The following is a 21,812-nucleotide window of genomic DNA, read 5'->3' on the forward strand; positions in this document are numbered from 1 at the left end:
CAGCTCCTAGGAAGTGACTTCCTCTTCTTGAGCAGGGATGATGGAAAGGAGGCAGGAAGGAAGGGATAGAGGGCCCTAAAATGGAACATAGCCTTTCTTAATCAGTGCCCTGAGGCCAAAATCAATCGTCATGTCTGGCGATAAAGAACTTTCCCCACCCAGGCTCCTTTTTATAATGGTTATGTGTGTACTGTATGTGCAGGGTTTCCTTCAGCTGGCTTTTGGACGATTAAAAAATAAATAATTTAAAACGATAAATAAAATTGCCACAGGTCAACATAAATACATTTGACCGGTCAAGCTTATCGGTCTATAGGTTAATTTGCATAATTGAGTGAAATTAAATTAGTGTGTGTGTTTTAATTAGTCGTTATGATTCTTATCACACAGCATACAGATAGTCTAGTTTGAGTGGAAAATCTGTAAGAACGCGAGAGCTGCTGCTGCTACAGGTCCTGTTATAAATGCACGTTTCACTCCAGCAGCAATCATTGTGCAACAATTCTAAATGCAATTGTGTGTTAAAAACGGTTTTGACGTCACTATTAAAGAGCTACTATTTTCTCCCATCTGTATGATGGTGCATGTCTTACATTGTTTTCGAAGACTTCCAAATGCCAGTGAAACAACTAACATATTTCTCTCATGTAATTCTTTCATTGTCCAAAGGCACAATCTTAGTTATATTAGCAACCCATGCTAGTTGCATCTTTAGATCTTTCAACATTTCTAACGGATATTTCCATCTCTGTCACATGAGAACGCTCGCATGTGCAGTGCGCTTTTGACTGGTGTTTTCCCGCTAATTGCATTATGCAACAAACATTAGCGTGTAGCCTACTGCTTTTTAAAGTTATCTTGGCACACCTGTATTTAGGGAGTTTCTCCCTTTGCAGATCCCCTCAAGCTCTGTCAGGTTGGACAGAGCACAGCTATTTTCAGGTCTCTCCAGAGATGTTTGATCAGGTTTAAGTCCGGGCTCTGGCTGGGCCACTCAAGGACATTCAGAGACTTGTCCAGAAGCCACTCCTGCGTTGTCTTGGCTGTGTGCTTAGGGGCGTAGTCCTGTTGGAAGGTGAACCTTCGCACCAGTCTGAGGTCCTGAGCATTCTGGAGCAGGATCTCTCTGTACTCTGCTCCGTTCATCTTTCCCTCGATCCTGACTAGTTTCCCAGTACCTGCCGCTGAAAACATCCCCACAGCATGATGCTGCCACCCATGCTTCACTGTAGGAATGGTGCCAGGTTTCCTCCAGACGTGACGCTTGGCATTCAAGTCAGAGTTCAATCTTTTGTAGGCAGAACGCATCCGAGTAGGATTCTAATCATTGCCACTCACTACTCGGCCCGTACTCTACACAAACTGGTGCGGCATAAACAATCAGAGCTGCAGTAGGCCTATATACAAATAGACCATTGCCATATATGGATCTGTGCCATTTACTTTTAACTGAATTGTGTTTACAGCATGAGCGGTCGTGAGTAGATGAGCTTGTTTTGTTCATATCCTTTGCTAGCTAGTGACTTATTAGCACAGTTTTAGATCATTTGTAGTCAGCAATCGGAGAAGGATTGCGTCCTACAAGAGCACAAAACGTGTACATTTCTAGACATCTTTGAAAAGCGAGTAGGGTAAAGAGCTTTTTTTTGGTCTTAAATAGGGCAGTGTTGTATTTTGAGACATTTTCAAATAAGCTAAGTAGCCAATAGGCAGAGGGTAGCATAATTTATCTGATTCTCTGTAATAATGGTATGAGAATAATGCATTTGATGGTTTCTTGCATCAAACACAACAGCATTATTTGTTACTGACAAGCCCTGCATGTTTATCCCCGAAAGTTTAATGGAATGTAGGCCTACATTGAACACCACACATTGGCTGCTACTGTAGGCTGAATGATGGAAATAGCTGTTCTATGTAAAAATGTTATGGGATGGATTTTCTCCACTGTTTTTGATTGTAGGCCACTCTGGTAGGCCTAGATTCTGATCAAATAGCCACAGTAGCCTACATGGCCACTGTTAAAACTGTAACTTAAAGGGGGTACAGCCTCTGTGTTCACAGTATAGGTGCGCTGGAAGTTGCACAGAATTTTCACAATGGTCAAGTTTGTGGTCAGCAGATCAGACATTTGCTTGGTGCATGAAAAAATTTGAGGGAACATTGATGGAAAATGCTTATTTTGGGGATATTGACTTTGTGCCACAAATGGCAAAAAAATATGGTTTTAGAAACTGTGGCCTGGTAAACAAAACCAAAACATGGATTATTGCTTTCTTTGTTCATAGAATGTTTAAAGCAGGGATGCAAACAAGTCACCTTTTTAGGCGAAATTCGCAGTTTTGAAACCGAAATAGTTGACCTACGTGATTCGTGTAGCGCCGATGAGAAGTTTTTTTTGTGGTGTGGGTGGGGGGGGGGGCTTTTGATCACTACTGGCTGTAAGCAAATGAGTGATGCGCGTTTGGAGCAAAACCTGCTGTATCCAAGGCTCAGCCAATCGTTCACATAACAGAATGCAGCGCAGCACGCGACTGAAGAGAGAAGAGACAACCAGCTTGCTAGTTACAGCATCAGCGAGCGCTCTGGAAAGACGCTTGAGTGGAAAGGCAGCTTGCCAGTTACAGCAGCGCGTCCCCTGAACGATAACGAAGAGGTAACGTTAGGTGATAAGCCTGACATCGGAGATGGTGGTGAGAAGGTGATGAAGCGTACTTCATGAGCTGTAACCAAAAAACTGGCATTTGGAAAGTTTGAGGTGAGGGAGAAAGTGTGGTGGAACAAGTATTGTTAGCATTGTTAAGTATCTTGCTAGCTGGATCGAGTTCTCCGTTAGCTAGTTTGAGAAATGTTGAGCAACATTAACCAACTTATCTGATCAAATAATTGAGTTTATGGTGTGAAAATTAGCTTGCTAATAAAGTTGCTTACTGGACCATAACAATTTGTGTGAAATGTTAACTAGTTAACGAACTAACCACTATCTGTTAACTAATGTTTTCTCTCTACAGTATGTGGTTAATTTTCAGAATGAGATAATTAGGGGAAAATGAGGCATTGCTTGTTAAACAAGTGGATTAAGGGATCAAGTGTGCTGGAGCTGGACCTGGCATAAGCTGGATGCCACTATAGTAGGCTGGACAGAACGAGTCAAAATTTACCCAAGGCTGAAAAATGGCAAAATAACGTTGGCTAAGCTGGAACACTAGCACGAGCACATAGCAAATGAATGGAATCAAACATTTGCAGAGCCTCTTCTGACTGGAGTGATGCTTAGAATTCCATTTTGCCTAAATGGCACCAAAAAATGTATCCCTTTTTTTATTTTACCACCACAACCTGTTCTTAGGACGAAACTGAAAAATATCAACTTGTGTAGAAAGTTAACATCCCCCCCTCGGTGGTGCCAAGTGTGCTTATGTCTGCATAACGAGGAAGTAGGGAAGAAATTGCAACTTTTGACTATTTCTGGTCTAGCGATCGATGACAGCAGAGTACCCTGCCCAATCTTATGTAATTAGAAAGAGGAGATTATCCTGATTTTAAAATGGTGTCCGACTTGAAAAAATCTAAATATACACATTGCGAGATATTTGGCAGAAATATACCAGCATGCTTCTCCATAGGAAAGCAATGGGGGGAGCTCATCGTTCCAAGGGCAAACTGTATTTCGGGGCTAGCGTTTGATGACAACAGAGTACGCTGCCCAGCCTTACATAATTAGAAAGAGGAGATTCTCATGATTAAAATGGTGTCCAATTTGAAAAAATCTAAATATACACATTGTGAAATATTTGACAAAATAGACAGACATACCTATATTTCCCTATAGGAAACAGTGGGATGACCTCAGAGTTCCATGGGTAATTTTTTGTTGTTTACATTTTAATTACCAGCAACGTGGGCAGGTCTCATTGCCAACAATAGCAAGCAGGCATTGTGGCGTAGAAAAATAGGCTGGGAATAGAACGTTCGGAAGGCGAGTTGGTGCCACGGTGCTCAATAGAACTAATAGGAGCTGGCAGGGTGAAAAATGCCATAAAATAAGGCCCGATTTTTCGTGATTACTTTGAAACTACAGCAAGCAGCTGGGACATAGGGTAATATTATGAAACTGGGCTCCACGGTGGATGCAATGAACTACTTTTGATCAGAAAGAAGCATTGTAAAAAATTTAGAGGTGAAAGGAACACCACACACTTCCCCTCTTTCTCACTTTTTCAATACAGTGGATAAAAAGGGTTATGCCAGGTGTAGCTGCCTGAAAGAGATCAGTTATGCCAACAAAGGGTAAATTGTTGTTTGCTGTTTTTGTCTGTCTTCCTTTTTTCTCTTTAGTTCATTATCTTGGTTGTTGGTGCATTGGGGGGTTCTTGGGGGTGGGGAATGGAATTAATTGTATTAAAAAATAAAAATTCGGGGGGGGGGGCCGTGGAAGGGGTCTCGAATGGTTGAGGGACAGCTATTGGGGAACTGTGGGGAGATCTTGGAGGGTTCGGGTTTCACAAGATTGTGATCATGAAAAAGGAAACTGACATTTTATATCACTATCATGCACACGCACCCTCACACATAAGGATGGCTCTGTTGTGGAAAGACTGATACGTGTTTGATAGTGTCTTGATGCTGTATTGTTTGTCCTTCATGTTCTAATACTTTAATGTTACCCCTTGTGTTTTTTGTAACAAATAAGTATAAGAAAAAACAAGGGTATCATGCTCTGCTGGCACATTGTAGAACAGATGTCCACAGGCAGGAAGTGTACAATGTAATAATGTACAGTGTAGGCCAAAGATATTGCTTTTGTTGTGTTGAACTTGACAGTAACACTTGTGAGTGAGGGTGGATTATTAAAAAAATGTACTCAGTGAATGTTATTTTTGCACACATGTAGCCTTTTGCACTTGATCAATGTCTACTGTAGTGGCCACTATAATAGAATAAAAATAGAATGGCTGTTTGTTTCATTCTATTTATAATTTAATGCTTTTTTCCCCAAGTGCAATATTTAGATGTGTGTGGTCACAAGCATTCTATTATAAAGACTGTCATGGCTAACTGCAATATTAGTGTATAGTTTTTACTCAAGACTTGAGTGTCAGTTGCAGTAAAGTCTAGGCAACAAATAACATTGGATTGCTTTCTTTACATTTTTAGCTGTGAGTTAGATTCACATTAGCCACTTTTTATTTTACAGACTGATCATGTAGATCATATTCTTTCCCTTTTTTAGTCCTCACCAGTTTCCGTTCCTGTTAAAGGGTAATGAAACCAATATGGATTTTGGGTGAACTATCCCTTTAGTAGAGAGGAGCTTCACCAACTTGGAGGACAGTGGAAGGTGATGAGAGAAATTAATTATTGTTTAAGGTAAAACCAACATGATTTTGGCTCTTGGCCTTCATCAGGGTGAGCTGAAACGCAATAATTTTACATTTAACAATAAATATGATTTTTTACCAACTTCCACTGTCCTCCAAGATGTGCTGAATCTCCTATCTTCTTCAGTTTACTCCTCAGTTCATGCACCTTGGTTGAAGAGCTAGGTAGCGGCAGTGTTCCTTATCCACAAAGCATCTCAGAGTAGGAGTGCTGATCTAAGATCAGTTTGGCCTTTTAGATAATAATGAATAAGATTATATGGACAGATCCTCGATCACCACTCCTACTCTGAGAAGCTTTGTGGATACTGGCCCAGGTGTTAATCCTGCACTGACACGAAGACACACACACACACACACACACACCAACTAGTTTGGAATTGAGGACTATCCATGGACATTTTACACTGCCAAAATGTATAGATGTAAAAAAAAATTATGTAACACAATTTTGGTTTCAAATCAGTTTTCATTTTGTGCAGTTAGCCTTTACACTTGTGGAAATTGGCCTATATGGATAGGGCTAAATTGAAATGTTTCTTACAGAAATATGAAAAACGAATGCATAACCATGGTAGCAATTGAAAGGGAACAATTTGTAGATGGGGAAATTATTAGACCAAAGTTAAGTACACAACAGTTCACCTGACACAAGACTGAATCCAAACATTGCACTGTTGATTTTATGAGCATTTTACATTTACTGTACTTTTCGCTGCATTTGTTGATAGTGAAATCTGAAAATATTCTGGATACATTCAGTAACATAAGACTATTTCTGGAAAATGTGGGGTAGGTGCAACAAGACCAAAAAGTTACAAGGGTTTGAGTGAGAGGACTAACTGGTGTCTCCAAGTGGCCACACACCTCTCCAAAGTGTGCACAGTTCCTAAGCAATTCTAATGCACTTTTATGAATCAAAGAAGAGTCTTCAACTAGAAGGTACTTTTTTTTCGCTCTCCTAGCTGTGCCGTTGAGGAACTCTAAGCAAGCACACATGTAAACTCAGCAAAAAAAGAAACTGTCAACTGCATTTATTTTCAGCAAACTTAACATGTGTAAATATTTGTATGAACATAAGATTCAACAACTGAGACAAACTGAACAAGTTCCACAGACATGTGACTAACAGAAATAGTATAATGTGTCCCTGGACAAAGGGGAGGTCAAAATCAAAAGTAACAGTCAGTATCTGTGGCCACCAGCTGCATTAAGTACCTCCTCATAGACTGCACCGGATTTGCCAGTTCTTGCTTTGAGATGTTACCCCACTCTTTCACCAAGGCACCTGCAAGTTCCCAGACATTTTCTGGGGGGAATGGCGCTCACCCTCCGATCCAACAGGTCCCAGACGTGGTCAATGGGATTGAGATCCGGGTTCTTCGCTGGCCATGGCAGAACACTGACATTCCTGTCTTGCATGAAATCACACATAGAACAAGCAGTATGGCTGGTGTCATTGTTATGCTGGAGGGTCATGTCAGGATGAGCCTGCAGGAAGGGTACCACATGAGGGAGGAGGATGTCTTCCATGTAACGCACAGCATTGAGATTGCCTGCAATGACAACAAGCTCAGTCCGATGATGCTGTGACGGACCCTCCACCTCCAAATCAATCCCCCTCCAGAGTACAGGCCTCGGTGTAACGCTCATTCCTTCGATGATTAATGCGAATCCAACCATCACCCCTGGTGAGACAAAACCGCAACTCGTCAGTGAAGGGCACTTTTTGCCAGTCCTGTCTGGTCCAGCGACGGTGGGTTTGTGACCATAGGCGACGACGTTGCCGGAGATGTCTGGTGAGGACCTGCCTTACAACAGGCCTACAAGCCCTCAGTCTAGCTTCTCGCAGCCTATTACAGACAGTTTGAGCACTGATGGAGGGATTGTGCGTTCCTGGTGTTAATTCGGGCAGTTGTTGCCGTCCTGTACCTGTCCCTCAGTTGTGATGTTCGGATGTACCAATTTATTGCCCTGGCCACATCTGCAGTCCTCATGCGTCCTTGCAGCATGCCTAAGGCACATTCACGCAGATGAGCAGGGACCCTGGGCATCTTTCTTTTGGTGTTTTTCAGAGTCAGTAGAAAGGCCTCTTTTTAATGTCCTAAGTTTTCATAACTGTGACCTTTAATTGCCTACCGTCTGTTAGCTGTTAGTGTCTTAATGACCGTTCCACAGGTGCATGTTCATTCATTGTTTATGGTTCATTGAACAAGCATGGGAACAGTGTTTAAACCCTTTACAATGAAGATCTGTGACGTTAATTTGTAAAAATCTAAATATCTTTGAAAGACAGGGTCCTGAAAAAGGGACGTTTCTTTTTTTGTTGGGTTTAGTTGTTTTGTTTGGAACACAACCCTGCATCCCTGCCATCACACAATTACTGTTGTTTACTCAATCCAAATACAGTCCATTATATAATCACAATCTGGGTCAGGTGGGCATAATTTACTTTCTACACAAGTTATTTTTCAGTTTCGTCTTAAGAACAGATTGTGGTGGGAAAATAAAAAGGGATACATTTTTTGGTGCCATTTAGGCGAAATTGGAATTCAAAGCGTCACTACTGCCAACATGACTAGCTAAGTTTATAAAATACGATCTTGGTGTGAGAGTTTCATAAGGAAATTTAAAGAAACAGATCGTAATTTTGAGGCACATAGAAAGGAGACATGGGTGCATTCAGGTGCATGTGCCGCTGTGCCATTTCTTCACAATAAACAAAAAGGCTCATTCTGTTCATAACAACCCAGGGTATGATAACCTTTCATTTTGTAACTGTACATCAAACATGGTGATCATAAACGTTGAAAGTGTATATGACATGAGTTTTATGATATGGAATTGTGAAGTGCACATTTGGACTCATGGGTGTTTGGCATCAAAGCGCCTCAACATCTCATCTTTCAAAATACATTGAGTCCTCTTCATTTACAGCATTTCCCTGACTCGGACAACAAGAAATTTGCTAAAGTTGCCCAATTACCGGGAGGGATTGGGGGTAACTTCTTGTTGTGCATGGTGCTCAAGTTTAGAACGGCTGTCAGTCAAAACCCATAGAGCGCTGTGAATCGTAGAGACCGAGCTCTGGCTTCATGTATAGGATGTTACTGTACAACCACTACGTTCCAATTTAGGCGCCATTTTCAACACGTATACAGGTAAGAGTGTAAAGGGTTAACACTCAACAGTATCATCAAAATAGCAGGGTTCTTACCTACTTAGACTAGAACAACGTAATTCAAGTAGTGAATATTCTTCCCACTTTGTGCCCTCACATGGCTACATTGGGAACATGCAATCGGGGCAGTCTGGGTAGATATGTATTTCGTTGATTTCTGTAAGCAGGAAGTTGTCCCACTGCGTATGATGATGTCATGTAATATAGTTAATTTAGTTTATTAAATCAAATCAGTTGTATTTGTCACATGCGCCGAATACAACAGGTGTAGTAGACCTTACAGTAGTGTACAGTGAAACACTGACTTACAAGTCCTTAACCAACAATGCAGTTTTAAGAAAAATAAGTGTTAAAGTATTTACTAAAATAAACTGAAGTAAAAAATTAACAAAAATAACAAAAATAGAAAAATAACAAATGATTAGAGCAACAATAAAATAACAGTATCAATGCTATATACAGGGGGTACCGGTACAGCAACCAATATAATTTTGAATCAATAAACCTTTGTGATTCTCACTTATTCATCCCCGAAACATAATGATTGAATCAAACTGAATAAATTCACTCTTTTTCTCTGCTCCCTTTTCTTTCCAGTGTTTCGGTTCTGATCTTCAACACCACCTCGCACTGCTTCGTCTTGGTCAAGCAGTTCCGCCCAGGTAATACCCCCTTTTTGCTCAAATCATCTTTCATCCACAAGGACAGTTTTTCTTTCTTTCTAAGGACTGGAAATTCACATCCCTTACCATATATTTTTTTATTAAGAGAGTGAAGAGGGGCAGGAAAGTAAGGCAGAGAAAGTGTATTAGAAGGGCGTGGGTCTGATTCGAACCCACCACAACCTTGCTTTATCCCTGTGGGGAAACCCTGCTATTGTCACATTCCAAGCTTCTTACCCAACACCTGTGTATTATGCTGAACTCCCACTTGAGCGTGTCAAGTGCAACAATATGCCCCTGCCACGTGGCCTGGGATCTGTCTGGCACTGTCGAGTCTTGTCTACTACTGTGAAAAATGCTGATGGACTCTCTCCACCCGGCTGGTGCACCGCCCCATCAAGGCTTTAAAAGCCATTAGTCATCCCATGGCACGCGGCCCTGTTCCATTCCATCAGCTAACGCCTACCTTCATCTCCCGCCACCCCTGTGGTATTCACCAGGGTTGGGGGCGATTTCTTTGTGAATGTAAATGGAATTGTAATGGAATTTAACCCAACCCTGGTGTGGACTGATGAGGGGGGAAAACAGGCGCTTAATTATATATTATTTTCGGCTGCTTGTGGTAGGCTGTGGGGAATTCCCCATATTATGTAGAAGGATTGGGTGCTTACATGTATCCCATCCTCTTAGATCTGCAAACCCTGAAGAGTTTGTGTCAAAGGGTAGGGGATTGGGACCAAAATGGAATGGGGCCCATATCTCACCTGCTTAACAGATTCTAGGGAAGGTTGCTAAAGCCATGGCGGTCCCATCAGTAATGTCTTTGGTGCAGGTTACAATGAGGTGCAGATGCAGATCTCATCCATCTTCCATTTGATGTATCATAAGCGGAGCAGTGCACACACACACGGAGGTCACTCTGACAGCGCTCCAGAGTTCCTCTGTGGAGATGGTTGTCCTACTGGAAGTTACTCCCATCTCTGCAGCACTCCACCAATCAGGCCTTTATGGTAGATTGGCCCGACAGAAGCCACTTCTCAATAAAATGCACATGACAAACCACTTAGTTTGCCAAAAGGCACCTAAAGGACTCTGATCATGAGAAACAAGATTCTCTGGCCAAGATTGAACTCTTTGGCCTGAATGCCAATTGTCACGTCTGGAGGAAACCAGGCACCTCTCATCATCTGGCCAATATCATCCCTACGGTGAAGCATGGTGGTGACGGCATCATGCTGGGGGATGTTTTTAGCGGCAGGGACTGGGAGACTAGTCAGGATCAAGGGAAAGATGAACAGAGCAAAGTAAAAAGAGATCCTTGATGAAAACCTGCTCAGGACCTCAGACTGGTGCGAAGGTTCACCTTCCAACAGGACAACAACCCTAAGCACACAGACAAGACAACGCAGGATTGGATTCGGGACAAGTCTCTGCATGTCCTTAAGTGGCCAAGCCAGAGCCCAGACTTAAATCCGTTCGAACATCTCTGGAGAGACCTGAAAATAGCTGTGCAGCGACACTCCCCATCCAACCTGACAGAGCTTGAGAAGATCTTCAGAGAAGAATGGGCAAAACTCCCCAAAAGTAGGTGTGCCAAGCTTGTAGCATCGTACCCAAGAAAACTCGAGGCTGTAATCGTGCTTCAACAAAATACTGAGTAAAGAGTCTGAATACTTATGTAAATGTGCTATTTTAGTTATTTATATTTTATAAATTTGCACAAGTTTCTAAAAATCTATTTTTGCTTTGTCATTATGGGGTATTGTGTGTAGATTGATGAGGGAATAAAAAATATAAAAAACATTTAGAATAAGGCTGTAACATAACAAAAAGTTATGGGGTCTGAATGCTTTTCGAATGCACTGTATGTATAGATTGCATTTTAATACTGCTACAGTGCAGTATTCTTGATTTTTTTTTTTTTTTTTAACATTTGAATTGCATGACATTTGACTGCATTGTTAGGAGCTTGCAACATAAGCATTTCGCTACACTGTCATAACACCTGCTAAACTGTGTACGCGACCTGTAGACTTTGATTTGATTTTATCTTCCAGTTTAATTTCATACAAACACACCTCATGTCTGCACTCTATGAAAAAAAGCATTGGATGCATTTGTTTACTCCAGCTCACCTCCGAACACAATGCTTCCTTGTGTAATAGTGCGCAAAAGGCCCCCGTTACTATGCGAGGCAGGGAACGTCCTTTGTTCGCCGCTAAGGCGCTGGGGACAGTGCGCTCCACAGAATGGAAGGAAGGCCTCGCATTGAATGTCTGTGTGTCTCAAATGACAACCTATTCCCTGTATTGTGCACTACTTAGGGCTCTGGTCAAAGTAGTGCACTATGAAGGGAATAGGGTGCCATTTGGGATGCATTCAGTTACTTTTTTCCCATTGCTTGAGAAACAATGTGTCTAAAAAGGTCAGCCTTTGTTTGGAGGCCATTGTGAGGCGACAAAATTGCTCACAGGCGTTTTTGGTCGAAAGCTGATTTGTTTGAATAAAGTAAATGTGTCACCCTATTTTTATCGCACTCTTATTATGGTTTTTCCTTCCACCAGTAAGGTTTTTTTATGAGTTTAGGGGTTATGCTGTTCATGATTTTATAGGGGTAGGATTTTACTAGACATGCAGTTCACAGAAACAAAGTTTCAGACAATTATTATATCTCAATTGTGGCCTATTTGAAGGATTAAAATGTAGACTTTGATATGAACTGCGTACTATCACAGTCTCAATTGTCAATAAGTGAAAGGAACGATACATCACTGAGAAAAAGGTATATAGGCCTCCCAAGTCGCTGTCACTATACTGTAACATCTGTTGCTGTCTAGCTCTACCCTCTCACTCTCTCCACCCACTCTCCCTCTCTCCTCTTGCAGCTGTGTACATGTGCGAGTGGGAGAGGACCAAGCCCAAGGCACCTGACTCGGGCGAGCAGGCGACGGAGGAGAAAGAGGGGGCTGCGGTCGGGGGCGAGGAGACGCCCCCAGGCTCAGTGGGGATGACCTACGAGCTATGCGCGGGCCTGGTGGACAAGGCTGACTTGTCGCTGGAAGAGATCGCCAGGCAGGAGGTGCTGGAGGAGTGCGGCTACGACGTGCCAGTCGCCAAGCTGCGGAGGATCACCTCGTACAGGTGTGTGTGTACCTATGGCTTCGAGGTGAAGTTTCCCCTAGGTACAGATCTAGGATCAGCTTCCACTCCCCTAATCTTAACCTTAAAAACTTCTTAGGGATCAAATCCCGTTAACGGGATCGATTTGACAACATCCGGTGAAATGGCAGAGCGCCAAATTCAAATTAAATTATTCGAAATATTTCACTTTCATACAATCACAAGTGCAATACACCAAATTAAAGTTTTACTTCTTGTTAATCCAGCCACCGTGTCAGATTTCAAAAAGGCTTTACGGCAAAAGCAAACCATGCTATTATCTGAGGACAGCACCCCATCAAACAAACACAGACAATCATATTTCATCCCGCCAGGCGCGACACAAAACTCAGAAATAAAGATATAATTCATGCCTTACCTTTGAAGAGCTTCTTCTGTTGGCACTCCAATATGTCCCATAAACATCACAAATGGTCCTTTTGTTCGATTAATTCCATCGTTATATCTCCAAAATGTCAATTTATGTGGCTCGTTTGAGCCAGAAAAACACCAGTTCCAACTCACGCAACATGACTACAAAATATCTAATAAGTTACCTGTAATCTTTGTCCAAACATTTCAAACAACTTTCCTAATACAACTTTAGGTATTTTTTTACGTAAAATAATAAAATAAAATTTAAGACGGGATAAACTGCGTTTAATAGCGGATAAAAACAAAGTGGAGCGAGCTTTCAGGTCGCGCGCCCCAACCACAACAGTACACTAGACTCGACCCTCAGTCTGTGTAATGAAGAAGTAGGGCTGTTCAAAGGACAAACATCAACCAATTTCTAAAGACTGTTGACATCGTTGAAGCGATAGGAACTGCAAGCAAGTGCCTTAGAAATCTAGATCCACATAGAAAATGTCACCTCAACAACAAAAAAATCCTCTGGTTTGTCCTCGGGGTTTCGCCTGCCAAATAAGTTCTGTTATACTCACAGACATCATTCAAACCGTTTTACAAACTTCAGTGTGTTTTCTATCCAAATCTACTAATAATATGCATATCCTAGCTTCTGGGCCTGAGTAGCAGGCAGTTTACTTTAGGCACGCTTTTCATCCAGACGTGAAAATACCGCCCCCTAGCCTAGAGAGGTTAACCGTTAGTGAGGAAAATGCAAAACTGAGCCAAGATCAGCGTCTAGGGCCGTGTTCATTCTACACAGTGTGGCTCAACACACCCATTACTTCATACAGGCGCATACAAGCAGACACACATATGCATACAAGCATGCGCATACCTATAGACATTGTGCGGCTATGCAACATACAGTTGAAGTCGGAAGTTTACATACACTTAGGTTGGAGTCATTTAAAACTCGTTTTTCAACCACTATAGTTTTGGCAAGTCGGTTAGGACATCTACTTTGTGCATGACACAAGTCATTTTTCCAACAATTGTTTACAGATTATTTCACTTAAAATTCACTATCACAATTCCAGTTGATCAGAAGTTTACAAACACTAAGTTGACTGTGCCTTTAAACAGCTTGGAAAATTCCAGAAAATTATGTAATGGCTTTAGAAATTTGATTGGCTAATTGACATAATTTGAGTCAATTGGAGGTGTACCTGTGGATGTATTTCAAGGCCTACCTTCAAACTCAGTGCCTCTCTCTGCTTGACATCATGGGAAAATCAAAAGAAATCAGGCAAGACCTCAGAAAAAAAATTGTAGACCTCCACAAGTCTGGTTCATCCTTGGGAGCAATTTCTAAATGCCTGAAGGTACCACGTTCATCTGTACAAACAATAGTACGCGAGTATAAATACCATGGGACCAGGCAGCCATCATACTGCTCAGGAAGGAGATGCGTTCTGTCTCCTAGAGATGAATGTACCATGGTACGAAAAAGTGCAAATCAATCCCAGAACAACAACAAAGGACCTTGTGAAGATGCTGGAGGAAACGGGTACAAAAGTATCTATATCCACAGTAAAACAAGTCCTATATCGACATATCCTGAAAGGCTGCTCAGCAAGGAAGAAACCACTGCTCCAAAACCGCCATAAAGCCAGACTCCGGTTTACAACTGCACATGGGAACAAAGATTGTACATTTTGGAGAAATGTCCTCTGGTCTGATGAAACAAAAATGGAACTGTTTGGCCATAATGACCATCGTTATGTTTGGAGTAAAAAGGGGGAGGCTTGCAAGCCAAAGAACGCCATCCCAACCGTGAAGCATGGGGGTGGCAGCATCATGTTGTGGGGGTGCTTTGCTGCAGGAGGGACTGGTGCACTTCACAAAATAGATGGCATCATAAGTAAGGCCAAAATTCACCCAACTTATTGTGGGAAGCTACAAATGTTTAATTTTGTTGTTATTATAAGGTTGGTTGCAACTGGAAAATCGTTGTGGAAATCTGTTGCAGCTCAATCAAGTCGACTACAAAACCCACAATGCTCTCTATGGGCTGGCTGGCTAGATAAGTAGCTAGCAAACGTAGCTACACACAATAATGCTAAAGTCAATATCATCATGTGAAGTAGCTAGTTAGCTGTACAACCACCTAACAAACTGCACTATCAATTTAGGAGTCTACAATCTCGCCATGTTCAACCTGCAGATTGTGTGCTTCTCAAAGTTGAGTCTGACATTTCCAACGGCACAATGCATTTTGCACCCTGGACTGAAGAGGCAGACAAATAGGAGAAATGTGGTAGACCTTCTGTTAAATTACAAATTTCTCGAGGTAGAAATATTGCAAAAATATGATCAATGGCTCATTCAAGAGCCGACAACCTCCTGCGTTATGACATTGGCCAGAAATCTGACATGTACAGTATGATAGTAGTTTTCACAATCTAAGAGTAATCTTCCTATTAACTTCCAGTATAGTGAGAGTGGCTTCATCACAATGCTATGTCAGACCGGTTGTATTTCTGCCTGCGTGAACGGCAAGAGCTCAGATACACATGAAACATGAAATGACCCCGGGAATCTATTGAACATCTCTCAGAGATGCCCACAAATTATATAACATTCAAAATCTTTCTTTTACTTGAGTGAAGGCACCCCTTCTGATATGACCAAAGGACCCTCAGTAACCCTTTAAACTCGTGGGAATTGGCCTATGAAAAATGCATACGCATGGTAGCAATTGAAAAGGAACAGTTTGGAGATGGAGAAGTTATTAGACCAAGGTTGAGGACACTGCTGTTCACCTGATATAAGACTGAATCCATTGCACTTTAGATTTTTTGTGCATTTTATATTCTGTACTTTTCACTATTTGTTGATAACGAAATCTGAAAATACTCTTGATTACATTCAGTAACATGATAAGAATATTCCTGAAGAATGTGGAGTAGATGCAACATAAGACCAAGGACTAACTGATGCCTCCAAGTGGCCACACACCTCTCCAAAGTGTGCACAGTTCCTTTTATGATTTCAACTATAAGATGCTTTTTTGATCATTCCTAGCTGTGCTGTTGAGGGACTTGTAGTTGTTTTGTTTGAAACACAGCCCTCCATCCCCGTCATCACACCATTATTATCAGTAGGGCATCATTTGAATGCTTGTTCTTTTGCCAACATGACTAGCTCAGTTATAAAATACCATCGTAGTGTTAGGCTTTCACAGGGCAATTCAGAGAAACGGATTGTAATTTTGGTGCGCGTAGAAAGGAGTCATGCATGCATCCAGATGTTCCGTGGCAAATTTTCTTCACAATCGACAAATATGTGACTAACTGAGAAGCTCAATCTTGGGTAAGGACGCATTCACACTGGCGACGCAGTCGCATGCAGAGCTGACGGAGGAGTATGTGCTATGTGTAGTTTGATGTGCGTTTAGCGCAATCTCATGCAAGCAAGACCCTACCCCTTCACCACTCCAACGCACCTTCCCATTTAAGTACATTGAGTTGGCGCTGTCATTTTACCCTGCGTTGCTCGTTGTGAACGCACCCTAAGAATTCACTGGCGCCACCCCGGCTTAAGCACCTCGATCCAATCAACTGAGCCATGGGGTGAGGAACCTTGGTCAGTTGGTAACACTCTTGGCTCCATGCACGTGTGGCTCCCCGCTGGAGACAATGTTCAATCCCTGTGTGCTCCCTTCGGACTGTCTCTCCTCTCCCATCTCCCACTTAGTTTCACATTTATCTGTCAATAAAGCACTTAAAATACGTAAAGAGTGACTTCACCACCCCCCCCAAACAAAACGGAACGACGGGAACCTTGGTGTTCACATCAAGTTTAAAGGACAGACAAGCTTTCTCCTTGATATTTGCATGAGCATTTGCTTGCATTTCCCTGTCCACCCACGAACCTACGGCAAAATAACTTGCTGAAGTCGTATCTGCATCTGTAACATAGCTTTTCTGCGTCAATAACAATGGTGTTCGTTTACACTTTTATCTCCTTCCACTTCGCTGTTGTCTATCGCGGTACAAGTGGTGACTCCTTGTTGACTCATTTAAAGGAGCAGTCCAGTGAAATGGGATTTTCCTGTTTTTGTATGAGGTCGAAATTAACAATGAAATTGTGAAAATTATGAGAATGCCCTTTTAGTGTAAGCTTTAATTATACTTTTTTTTGGCCCACAGCATGACAACACAATCTGATCTGATTATTCTGAACAATGACCAGTCATCTTTTATTTGCATATGTATCCTCCTACTTTGAAAGGGTACACATGGTACTCTCTAGAGCAGGGGTGTTCAATTCCAGTCCTCGAGGGCCTGATTGGTGTCAGTTTTGCCCCAGCTAGCACAGCTGACTCCAATAATCACCTAATCATGATCTTCAATGCAATTTGATTAATCAGCTGTGTTTGCTGGGGTGGAGAAAGTGTGACACCAATCAGGCCCTCGGGGTTGCCCAGTCCTGCTCTAGAGTCTAGACCAGGGGTATTCAACTCTTACCCTACGAGGTCCGGAGCCTGCTGTTTTTTTTAAAATTCTACCTGATAATTAATTGCACCCACCTAGTGTACCCTGTGGAACTGGCTTCATGGTCCAGAGTTGAGTTTGAGGGGTCTAGATGATCCTGTCTGCCAATCAGGGCTGTGTATGTAAGTGTATAAAAATTTGTATCAAGACGCCCAAATCAAATTCTATTTGTCACATGCGCCGAATACAACGGGTGTAGTAGACCTTACAGTGAAATGCTTACTTACAAGCCCCTAACCAACAATGCAGTTTTAAGAAAAATATCAACAAAAAAACAAACAAGTAAATGGCAAAAGGAGGCTCATGGAAAAATGATAACTATATTTGGAGTTATTTTCTTTAAATACACACAGTGCTCTATTAGACATACAGTGATGATTTTAAAAATACAATTAAAAAGACTGCATTGGGCCTTAATAAAATTGTTTTTTTGTAGCGCGCTTTTCATTAACACACACATTTACAACACACTGTACATTATCACCAACCGTAACCAGCTATTTGACCTTAACTGCATGTTTGAGCCATCACCAGCTTGTTCATAAAGTGATATAAAGCTTAGTTAATTTTTTAAAATCCACTCAGTTATATTGTTTGTATGGTAGTGTTGTAGATTCATTTATTCATGTAGGTAAGACTAACAGGAAAAGGAGATGGTAACCAGGGCCTTTGGAGTACCAACTATCCATCCATCATGATTTCCAAAGACGGTTTCAAACAATTACAAACGACGGTCTGTACTCTGACACTGTAGAACACTGCAACGGAAAACAGCTGAGATCCATAGCCGCTCCTCCCCCCCTACCTATGTTCCCCCACCTGGAGAGTGAAGACTTCCGTTCTCCAAACATGCCTTTGATTTGACCCCACCAGCTCCACGACTTGTGGCGGTGTGTTTATCGGCATTGTTATGTGTAGGTTTCTTCCCGTCTTATTAGATGGGTATCGTCTTAACCCCCATGGCTAACCCCATGGCCCCCTATGAGGGAGTGCCTGACAAAAGTACTTAGCTTGAAACACTGTGCTCTGGGTGCTTCCGTGGTGACAGGCGCCCACAGGCCCCAGCCCCCTTGGGTGCACGACTGGCTAACAATGGATGTTTGAATTCTTCCATAGTGGCAAAACAAGAGCCAGACAAACGAATGTTGTCTGTGTGTGAGGTCTCAGCCGTAAGCTGAGACAATTGATTCCAGAGTAGTAAAATTTAAATTAACATTGTAACACTTCTTTTTGTAACACTGCTTTAATAAATATTTTACAGTATTTTATTCCAAGGATGTGATTTTTCTTGCTATGCTGACACCATTCTCTGTTTAAGCGTTATGGAGATTGAATTACCCCTAAACCAGTATAATATTGTTTCCTGTGCCATCCTGATCACATTCAGTGCGGTGATTTCACACTTGCTAGAGAGCTCTTCTTTGTTTACACCCATTTAGCATCGTTCACACCTTTTAAGAAAACACTTTGAAGTTTGTAGAAATGTTAAAATAATGTAGGAGAATATAACACGATATGGTAGGAGAAAATCCAAAGAAAAACCAACCAGAATTTTTGGGAGGAGAGAGACTATCTTCTTAGAATGGCAAGTATAAAGACCCTCGCTTGAAAAACAAGAAAAAGGCGTTAATAGTGCTGTTTGCCCATCTTGACGCCGTAGCCAGTATACACTTCCTCAAAATCGTCAGAATTAATAAGGGAACTCAAGATATCTGTCATTATTTTTTACGTTTTTGCCGAGGTGGTCTTAGATTTAAAATGTTGCAACCAACTAAGATATTTGGTGCACTATTTCTCCAGTGAGAAAATGTGCATGAAAACAAGTCGTCTATCGTTGAATGACAACAAACACTTCATTGAAGAATCCCTACTGTTGACCAACCACTGACGAAGGGGAGTAGACTTCTGCTTCCGAACTTCGGGTTGCCTCGAGGAGAAATGTTGTGTGCGCGAACAGCTGGAAAAAAATCCTTGCCGAAGACTAAAACAAACAAAAATGTCGTCATATGCACGTTTCGGATGGGAAGCATACGGATGGATGCCTTTAGTCCACCCATCTTTTTAAGAATTCACATGTAAAACATGTGACTGTCTATGACTATATGCTAAACAGAGGTAGTGTAGAAAACAGCCAAAATATTTCAAGATTTAAAGTAGTAGCCTAAAATAAGGAATAACTCCATGTAAAAAATACACTTTATATAGTCCTTAGCCTTTAACCTGACTTTGGTGCAGGTCATGTTTTTCTTCACATTATTGTCTCTGATAAACACACTCTGTATATGAAATTACATTTTTTATTTGTTCGCATGACCAGGATACAGCAGGTGTAAACTGTACAGTGAAATGCTTACTTCCTCAACAGCGCAGTATCAATATAAAACATGTAAATGGTGTCAATATAAAAAAATAAAAAAAATTGGGGGGAAAGTGTCAATGCCAGTAGAGCGACAGAAGCCTGTGACGTGGAGTTATAGACATGACCGACAAATCATGTCCATCCCCGCCATTCTCAGCCATGACCTTTGCCTATGATGAGAGCATCCCCAAGACCATGGGCGTCATCTTCAGTTTCATCTGGTTCCTCAACAACAATCATGGCTAGCCCTGTCTTTCTCCCTATATAGCGCAGCGCTTTCTCCTTGGCTAAACTAGGCTATTATAATTTAACATTCATATTTACGGATCCCATACAAGTTTGTAATTAAGGGACATGGCATTTCTGCAACAACACCCCTGGATTCAATGCAATGCTTACAACTTGTCTAATCGTCTCTGCTAAGTGAAATGTTGATTTGTTTGTAAATCAGACCATGATCAAACTACCAGCTATCAAACTAAGACTGGGGGGGAAAGTATGCGAAGTAGGAACCAGCATAGTAGGGGTCATTTTTATACAGCCGTGGTAAGAAGAAACAATTAGTTGTAGGGTTATTGCTGTCGGAAGAGCTAGTGACCTAGCTGTGCATGCTTCTCTGTTTCGCATTGCTGTGTGAAATGCTAACCTGGCGCGAATAGATTTACGGTCCTTTGACCGTGTGTGTGTGTTACCTCTCTCTGCAGGTCCGGTGTAGGCGTGACAGGTGCCAAGCAGACAATGTTCTACGCCGAGGTGTCGGACGAGAACTGTGTGGGTGAGGGCGGCGGCGAGCCACAGGAGGGCGAGCTGATCGAGGTGGTCAAGGTGCCCCTCCACGAGGCCATGACCTTTGCCTATGATGAGAGCATCCCCAAGACCATGGGCGTCATCTTCAGTTTCATCTGGTTCCACAACAACATGTCGCCCAAGTACAAGATCTCCACCAACGTTTAACCCACCCAACACCTGTCCCCGTCCCTGCCCCCTTCAGCCTGAGGTGGAAGTTGCAGTTAACCACAGATCTGGGATCAATGACCCTAACCCCTAAGCCTAATCTATACAATTAGGGGGATGGAGAGAAAAATCTGACCCTTTGTCAGTGGTTAGGGACAACTTCAATCTACTCCCAATCCCTTCGCCTTTGCCCCTATCCATATAAGTTGGCCCCAGGGCGACTGTTTTTTCTCGTTACTAACTGTTATTTTTCAGAGGTTTGTCTCATTCTTTTTATTTTTACTTGGTCTTTACTACTTTTCCTCTAAAACTTGCCATATGCTGGTGGCCAGCAGCACTTTTCGTTGTTAGTTTTCACTGTAAATGTATTACCTTTTCCTCACTGAGAGGTCCAGGGTGCAATCTCACGAAGATGGCTACATGATAGCGCTCTCGTTCGGAGCTGCTCATCTACCGTTGATTGGATCATGTTCCAGGAATGCAAAAATGTTGTTGCTTAGTCAGCGCCAGGGCTTATTACATACGATGGCCGTTGCTGAGTCTGTTTGATTACTGCAGCTGGTCCAGGCGCGCCTTGCTTACTTTCTTCACGATCTACTCAGCCTCGAAGCCAGTGTTCCCCAGTCTTGGAGCGGTGCCGATTTTATCCCAGCCCAGCACTAACATACCTGATTCCACTAGTTATTATGGCTTGATGGTCAGTTGGGTTATTGCTGGGCTAAAACACAAATCTGCTCACCTTTTGGATCCACCAGGACCGGGATTGGGAAACACTTCTCTAAGCAATACTTGATAGCTGGTAGTTTGATCATGGTCTGATTTTAAAACAAATCAACATTTCAGTTAGCAGAGGCGATTAGATAAGTTGTAAGCATTGCATTGAATCCAGGGGTGTCACTACTGTGTGCTCCTACGAGGTCACACTAAATTGTACGTTCGATAGAGGCTTCTTTTAACTACCACGGGAATATGACCTACCTCTACACTGGGGAGATTTATTACAGCAACTAATGTTGTCACTATACCAGCACCACAATACTCAGTATCACAATACTCGAAAGTATTGTAATATCATGATACTTCTGAGTATCATGATACTGAGCATTTTGATAACACTAGTAACCACTATATTATTAATTGTGAGAACCCTCTGGTGGACAATTGCTCTCACAATTATACGTGCGTGTTAGCAGGAAGGCTTCACCGATA

General features: G+C 42.1%; 1 protein-coding gene across 1 annotated transcript in view; it reads left to right on the plus strand.

The window, feature by feature from the left end:
* nudt14 (nudix (nucleoside diphosphate linked moiety X)-type motif 14) overlaps positions 1–21,090 on the plus strand; it is a 69,074-nt gene extending 47,984 nt beyond the window's left edge. The window contains exons 3-5 of the mRNA XM_071370398.1: positions 9,160–9,224; positions 12,110–12,365; positions 20,354–21,090. Coding sequence (XP_071226499.1) covers positions 9,160–9,224; positions 12,110–12,365; positions 20,354–20,603 — 571 coding nt within the window. The 3' untranslated portion in view covers positions 20,604–21,090. The remainder of the gene's footprint in view (positions 1–9,159; positions 9,225–12,109; positions 12,366–20,353) is intronic.
* Positions 21,091–21,812: the final 722 nt, after the last annotated feature.

Source organism: Salvelinus alpinus, chromosome 27, assembly GCF_045679555.1.
Source record: "Salvelinus alpinus chromosome 27, SLU_Salpinus.1, whole genome shotgun sequence".
Taxonomy (NCBI): domain Eukaryota; kingdom Metazoa; phylum Chordata; class Actinopteri; order Salmoniformes; family Salmonidae; genus Salvelinus; species Salvelinus alpinus.